Source organism: Mercenaria mercenaria, chromosome 16, assembly GCF_021730395.1.
Source record: "Mercenaria mercenaria strain notata chromosome 16, MADL_Memer_1, whole genome shotgun sequence".
NCBI classification, from domain to species: domain Eukaryota; kingdom Metazoa; phylum Mollusca; class Bivalvia; order Venerida; family Veneridae; genus Mercenaria; species Mercenaria mercenaria.
In genome coordinates, this window is record NC_069376.1 from 53,285,222 (window position 1) to 53,293,076 (window position 7,855).

The 7,855-nt window shown below is 36.4% G+C and overlaps 1 protein-coding gene across 1 annotated transcript; it reads left to right on the forward strand.

Annotated features, from left to right (window-relative positions):
• The first annotated feature begins 358 nt into the window (after positions 1-358).
• On the forward strand, positions 359-6,521 carry LOC123540324 (uridylate-specific endoribonuclease-like). Its single transcript, XM_045325250.2, has 8 exons — positions 359-501; positions 673-789; positions 1,130-1,246; positions 2,661-2,784; positions 3,530-3,729; positions 4,110-4,243; positions 4,586-4,681; positions 6,134-6,521. Exons 1-8 carry the CDS (start codon positions 375-377, stop codon positions 6,362-6,364), a joined length of 1,146 nt encoding a protein of 381 aa, XP_045181185.1. The 5' UTR covers positions 359-374; the 3' UTR covers positions 6,365-6,521.
• The last annotated feature ends 1,334 nt before the right edge of the window (positions 6,522-7,855 follow it).

Sequence of the window (7,855 nt, forward strand, 5' to 3'; positions counted from 1 at the left end):
AAACTTTGTCATTCATTTGTAATTTTCGGACACAGTCCACAAACTTAAATTTATTCCGTCAGACAAATCAGTCCATCTTAGAAAATTTTATTATCAGCTAACAACTTTGACATGACTTAAACAACTGAACGCTTAAGGACATTGATGTTATACTATTGCGCATTAATCTTCATTAGATAAAATGAATAGCTATGAAAAAGAATAAACTGTATACATGAACTTTGTTTGACCTAAATTTGTGAAATTGCAACTTGTCGAATTGCCAACTAATCTAAAATTTAAATATATATGTATATATATATTGCTCTCCCAATACTGTCAAAAGTGACAAAACAAAATTTAATAACCTTTTCAAGGACTCCACAAAATTTATAATGCAAGATAACCACCTAGCGGCGCAACCTTACTATCGCACTCGGGTAAAATATTTGCAGAGAGTAGATATGGCTTTGCTTCAGATTGCTGTGATTTTGACTGGAGCCTTTGTCTGCGTTTTAACAGGTTCGTACATATGATATATTGAATTTGGTTTTAATTATTATTTTTTTGGCAATAAACTATATTCATGTAGTACACAATGTGTACATTTAGGTATTTGTCTCTCCAAAAAAGTTAAAATCTTACGTTTCCCAACGTGTTACTGACAGCAAATGTTATTTTCATGTTTTATAGATTCGTGTTCTGGGAGATGCGGACAGGGTGTGAACGCTGCATACAGCTGCCAGTGTAACTCGGCGTGCACGAGATATGGAGACTGTTGCTCAGATTACTCTGCCGTTTGTCTTGGGGGTAATCATATACTATTATTTCCTTACAATTTTATACTATTACACATGCATTTACTATGATTTAGGAACGACTTTTTCTGTTTTATTACTATATTACATTGAAAACGGAATGCTACAGGTATAATGTCTTGTATTATACAACTACAATAGGAACAAAAATATTCTGGTAGGGGCTAGATATACATACACTGGCCGGATTGATAAAACATTCGAGAATTGATACCCTGCATAAGGCTTCCTGTACTATAAGCATGGATAAAGTTGAAATATGACAAAGCTGAACAATTATTTGGAGCTAAGCTACATTTGTAATTGCAATATAAATAAAAACATTTTCACAGCAACATGTTCCGATCGATGTGGACAGTCTGCCGATATGACAAGACCGTGCCAATGTAACTTGCCGTGCTTGACTTACAATGACTGTTGCGACGATTACCAGGCACTCTGTGTTGATGGTAAGATATGTTTTCTTGCAAACTGTGACTGTACGTTAAGATGTGTTTTCCTTGCCAACTGTATGTCTGTATTGACGGTAAGAGATATTCTCTTGTCAACCGGGCGCATGTGCTGTCGGAAAGATATGTTGTTTTGCAAACCGATCATGTGTTGACGATAAGATTATATTTTCTTGCCAACCGAGCGTATCTTTTACGGTAAGGTATTATTTCTTGCCAAAGGTGCATATGTGCTGAAGGTATTGCATGTTCTATTGCCTCTACGTCTGTGTTGACGGTTAGTTATGTTCTCTATCCAAACGAGCGTCTGTGTTGACGATAAGGTATGTTATCTTGCCAACCGAGCGTCTGTGTTGACGGTAAGGTATGTTCTCTTGCCAACCGAGCGTCTGTGTTGACGGTAAGGTATGTTCTCTTGTCAACCGAGCGTCTGTGTTGACGGTAAGGTTTGTTTTCTTGCCAACCGAGCGTCTGTGTTGTCGATAAGGTATGTTCTCTTGCCAACCGAGCGTCTGTGTTGACGATAAGGTATGTTCTCTTGCCAACCGAGCGTCTGTGTTGACGGTAAGGTATGTGCTCTTGCCAACCGAGCGTCTGTGTTGACGGTAAGGTATGTTCTTATGCCAACCGAGCGTCTGTGTTGACGGTAAGGTATGTTCTCTTGCCGACCGAGCGTCTGTGATGTTCTCTTGCCAACCGGGCGTCTTTGTTGACGGTAAGATATGTTTTCTTGACAACCATTCGCGATGCGTTTTCCTGTCATCCGTTAGTAAAGGTTGAACGTTTGGTGTGTTTTCTTGACAACATTCAGCATATGTTGACGGTAATATGTTTTCTTGCCAACCATGTGTGTGTATTGGCGGTAACATGTGTTTTCTTACAGCGGTGTCAGAATGTATGTTAGCGTTACATTTTATACACTACCTTATCTTTTATGAACGTGGTTTGGGCTAAAGAGTGAGGTTTGCGCGCTACTTAACTAGTTTTAACTACTCAGCGGGGGTTAGCTACCGACCGCCCTGATTTGTGTCTTCTCTAAGCAAAACAACAACAGGCCCGGTTTGATTGAGTCTAGTCATGAGCGGGAATTAAATTTGTAAAACCACTCGCGTGCCTATCCCCAAGCACCGGCTAAAGCGGAATTCAATTATTGTAAAACTGTATCGAATTTATGATCAGAAAATGTAACAACATACGTGAAACGTTTGTAAAATTTAGAAATCGTCGCATATATACTCTACAACAAATATGTTGTCGGATAATGCTTTGTGTTGTTGTTGTTGTTTTTGTTCTGTTTTATTTTGTTTTATGTCTCACCGACACAACTCCTGTCATTTTGTATCCAATTTGCACTGTTATTAAATGAATCACATATACCAACAACAGCTTAATACATCATGCATGTATGTTTCAGGAATTAGCAGTGGTGGTGGAGGAAGCCCTACAGATCCATTGAGCGCAGTGATGAACGATATCTGGGACAGTGACACAAACCGCCTCACTTCGTCAGAGGTTGTAATCAACACTGCTGGAAATAAGTACATAATTATACTATATGCTGATTTGTGAGATATGATAACAGAGATTTGAGTATGTAAAATTGAACCAGTGGAAGGAATTTATCATTTCGTATCAAATTAAGTTATAAGTCAGATGTTAAATGTAATATCATAATTTCCGCAGACTATGTGTAAGACTTCAAAACTCTAGTTCTTGTTATATATATTTATATACGTGTTTACCTTACCAGCCTACTTCAATAAACTTAGACATCAAAGGCTGTTTCTTAATATCTTTTAAGTGCGAACAATCCAAGATATAAAATATGATCGAGTTTAACTTTTATATTGTCTACCTGCTGTCAAATATATTTTACAAAATATAGGTTATTGGTTATAAGCAGCTTAAAGCTTTTTATTGCACGCAAGATCGTGTGATAAACATAGTTATTTTACTGATTTTGTAAAAAAAGACGACAAATTTAAATTTGGCGACTCAAGATTTTTTCATACACAAGATCACGTAATTACTTCAGTGTCAAGATGTAGTCGTTATGCTGGTTATTTTTGTTTTAAGGCAAAAAACTAATTGTAAATTGGTATGGGAATGCTTTTCCGTTTAATAACACCTATTGACATAAAACACTTTACCATACCTGATACTTGTAAAGGTGCTTACGAATAATTTAATGAAAGACAGAAGTGAGAAGTCTAGAAAAACAATAGCAAAATGAATCTTAAATGTCGCTTTTTCCATTTCTAAAACCCCTTCTTCTACTTTTAGGCTATTTACCAGCGTTACCGAAGACAAGTTTTCCCTTCCGACGTTTCAAGCGTTCATCAATCTCCTAAATAACTATGAGCGGAAGATTGGGGTCGCCGAAATCCTGCTGGAAAACAGTTATCAAGAGATAGAGACTTTTCTTGACGCCGTTCTAGCAACAGAAACAATGGCTATAGCCAACGTCTATCTCCTTAGCAATGGTAATATATCTCTTTTTATTTTAAGAAACTTTTCAACAATACAATATGTAAGTTAATCGAGTAATTTACCCCATCAACAAAATACCTTCACTCCTGTTTATAGTTAGACTGTCTAGTTTATAGTTACTGGGCCTTAGAAAAAAAGATTGGAAACATTTGAGTAATGAGTAATTCAGCCATTCGAGTGGTTTCATAGAGTATTCTCGTATTTCCGTACATTTATATATATATGTCCAGGCAATATTTGAAAATTGTAATCATTTTTGCGTTCCAGCTTGCTAAAAGTGCCAGACAATTTATCTTTAGTTTACAGTATTCCATTAAAAGATTTTGCGCAAACAGAACTAGAGTTTCAAATTATGTCTGTTGTTTTGTTGTAGGAAAGGTCGGAACAAGCCCAACGGCATTTAGAGACACACTGAAAGAACTGTGGTTCAACCTGTACTCGAGATCCTCCAGTCAGAGTTTTGATGACAGTTCTGGGTTCGAACATGTGATGGTTGGAGAACTTAAGGTAATATACCTCCTACTTTTCAGTGGGATTCGTGTAACAATTCAGTTTTATTTTGTTACACACTTCTACAGTTCCTAACAATATTTCGCTGTCAGACATATTTCCCATTTCTTGATCAGACGTTATCACTTATTGGCATAGTGTTGAAATGTGTACGCGTTAGTCTTTTGTTTACACTGATTCATGTAAACTGAACATGTTGTTCTATCAAATACAGGAACAAATGTCTTCAAAAATATTGTGTCGTTTCTGATCAGACTCAATTCAATTGTGTTGGAAGGGAATGGGGGCATTATACATTTGCACATTCCTCTTATGTGTATTGTACGGTTTTTATTACAGGGCAGTACTGTGTCGGGATTCCATAGCTGGATTCAGTTTTATCTTGAAGAGAAAGCTGGAAGTCTGACATATACATCAATGGCATCCCAAGCAGAGGTTTGTATGTCCCGTAACATATATAACAACGGTTTTCCAAACAAAAATTTGTATGTCACATAACAGAGCATTGGCATCCCAAGCAGAGGTTTGTATGTCCCGTAACATATATAACAACGGTTTTCCAAACAAAGATTTGTATGTCACATAACAGAGCATTGGCTTCCCAAGCAGAGATTTGTATGTCCCGTAACATATATAACAACGGTTTTCCAAACAAAGATTTGTATGTCACATAACAGAGCATTGGCTTCCCAAGCAGAGATTTGTATGTCCTCTAACATACATATCAATGGCTTCCGAAACCAAGTAAAACATAAATCAATGGCTTGTATGTAATGTCCAGTGACATATTTATATATATCAACGGCTTTTTATTTAGGCAGAGGTAAGTTTGTCCCGTGATATACACTTTTGTATATCAGTCAGACAGAGGTTTGTTTGTCCCATAATATACACTTTTGTATATCTATGACTTTACAGACAAAGGTAAGTTTGTCCCGTTATATACACTTTTGTATATCTATGACTTTACAGACAGAGGTTTGTTTGTCCCTTAATATACACTTTTGTATATCTATGACTTTACAGACAGAGGTTAGTTTGTCCCGTAATATACACTTTTGAATATCTATGACTTTACAGACAGAGGTAAGTTTGTCCCGTAATATACACTTTTGTATATCTATGACTTTACAGACAGATGTTTGTTTGCCCCGAAACATAGTATTATATAAGAATGGCTTTTTAGGCAGAAGTTGTTTGTCCCATACATATATAACAATGACTTTCCAAGCAGATGTTTCTATGTCCCGCATCATATTTAACAATGTCTTTCCAAGCAGAAATTTGTATGTTCCGTAGGCTTTACAGGCAGAAGATTTTGCTGACCGTACAATCGTATAACAAAGAGCAACTCAGATTTATTTGGTTTTCTATATTTACTTTTTTTAAATTACTTAATAAAATTAAAGCAAACACATCATACAAGTACGGTGGTATGTTTAGATTTAAAATAAAGATTATAGAGCATAAATCTCCAAAGGGATACATCACCAGTTCATTGCCCTTTATTATCAAAGTTTCGTAAGTATTTTGAGTAGTAATTATTCATATATAGCTCCAGCGTCAATTCGGTATGCTACTACTATGTATTTAAAATATCCACTGCGTCAGTCTTTGCGATACATGCCTCTATGGCTGTGTTTGGGGTGCTCTGTGCTTCCGGGAAATCTACCCTTACCTTTTATCTTTTTTTTGGTGATATCTTGCGGTATAATTTTGAAGTTATTTAGAGTTTACTCGTTACTTGAACTATATAACTATTAATACTTTTATGATTTTTACATATTTATTGATGTTACTGTTTTAAAGACATTGAAATGAGTGATGTACAACTGAAGGCGTGTCCCCTTGAGAAGTATTTATCTGACTTTGTCATATCTGTTGCAGCCTAACATGAAAGGTGCCGCGTTTACCTGGTATGGGGGATCGAAATCCAAAGGGTCATTCTTCCTGGGAACAAGTCCCGAGTTCGACATGGCTCTGTACTCGATCTGTGCTCTGATGTACCCCAATGCGCGCTGCAACTTCACTTTGAAAGGCAACAGTGTGTCTGTGCAGACCTGGGATATCGGCCATAAACCCGGAAGTCAGATTGGCTCCGCTTATCCGGCAATTTAAAGAAAGCTTCGCTGACAGTTTTTGTTTGATCTAATCAGCTGAATAACATTTATTATTCAGACGTGTTGATAGTTCAGCCAGACGTTAACATTACTAACAATGAAAATAGTATTTGTCTTATTCCATTTATTCTGTGAATAAAACGCTATGATTTACACAGACTAGTTTTCATTTTAAAATTTCATCGATCAGTCTTGATATATCTATTAGATTACTTTTTTTTAATAATTTCAGATATATCATTGTTGGACACCTTTCAAATGTCGAACGGCTAAATAGGCCCTTGTTAAACAGAATTCAAGCCGGCACTAGGGACCACCTCCGAATAAAGACTACAATATAAAACCTACTCATAAAGGTCACTTTTTTTCTTCCCATTGCCGCAACTATTGCCTGTATCTGTATTGAGAGACCACCTGTCAACAAAGATTACTTTTACCATTTCTCAAGGGTGGTCTTTGCAGATAGTTTTGACTGTAGATATATGCTTACTGCATGATACTGGTATTACTATGTACGATACGTTCATCTATGGTAAGTGTGCGGAGATGCTTTGCTACATTTTGGCCGGTTCAGGCCTCGTATTATATCACTTTTTACTTGCACGTGTACGTTATAACGGAGAACGCCTCTGCCCGAGGGTCATTATGAATTCTAAAGATATTACATGACCTCTCAGTAGAAAGTCTTTCGTCGAATTCTTAAACACTTCATCTGAGTTCCTCTTCTTACTTGGACAGTAGAAAGAAAATATCTAAGAAATGTTGTTGTTTTTTAAATAAGGCAAATGTTCTCTGTCAGGAAGAATGTTAAAGTGTCCACTAAATAAATACAGTAAGGTATTCACATTGTTTTGTGTTTGTGTAGTGAATTAGGGAGGGGGAAATGATAACACAAGATACCAGGACATAATATCAAAAAATAGTAAAATGTTTTTGGGGTTTTTTTTGTTGTTGTTGTTGTTTTGTGTTTGTTTGTCTTGTGTTTTTGTTTGTTTTGTTGTTGTTGTTTTTTTGTTTTTTGGGGTTTTTTTTTTGGGGGGGGGGTTGTTTTGTTTTGTTCTTTTTATCGGACTCTGGTGGATGAAGATGCAGGGGATGTTGATGTGACACTAATAGACAACATTAAGAAACAAGAAACTAATGGGTGGATGGGTGTTGGGTGTAATGTGGGTGAAATGTGGAAGGAGTTTGGTAAAGAGCCGCCCAGTGAACAGTATTGTCAAATTATTATGATATCGGACCAGCGGTTTCAGAAGAGAATATATCTAAAATTTTCTATAAAACAATATACAGAAAACTAAACGTGTCACTGGCGGGCATGATTTCTAACAAAACAGAATGATTTGATGGAACTTGATAGAGGTTGCCCAAGAAACATTTTTGTGAAATTATTCCAAACTCGTGACTGCAGTTTATGAATAGAAAACTTTTTTAAAGTGTTTCATTTTGGTTGCAATGACAAACATAATTCTGCACGAATGACCTAGAT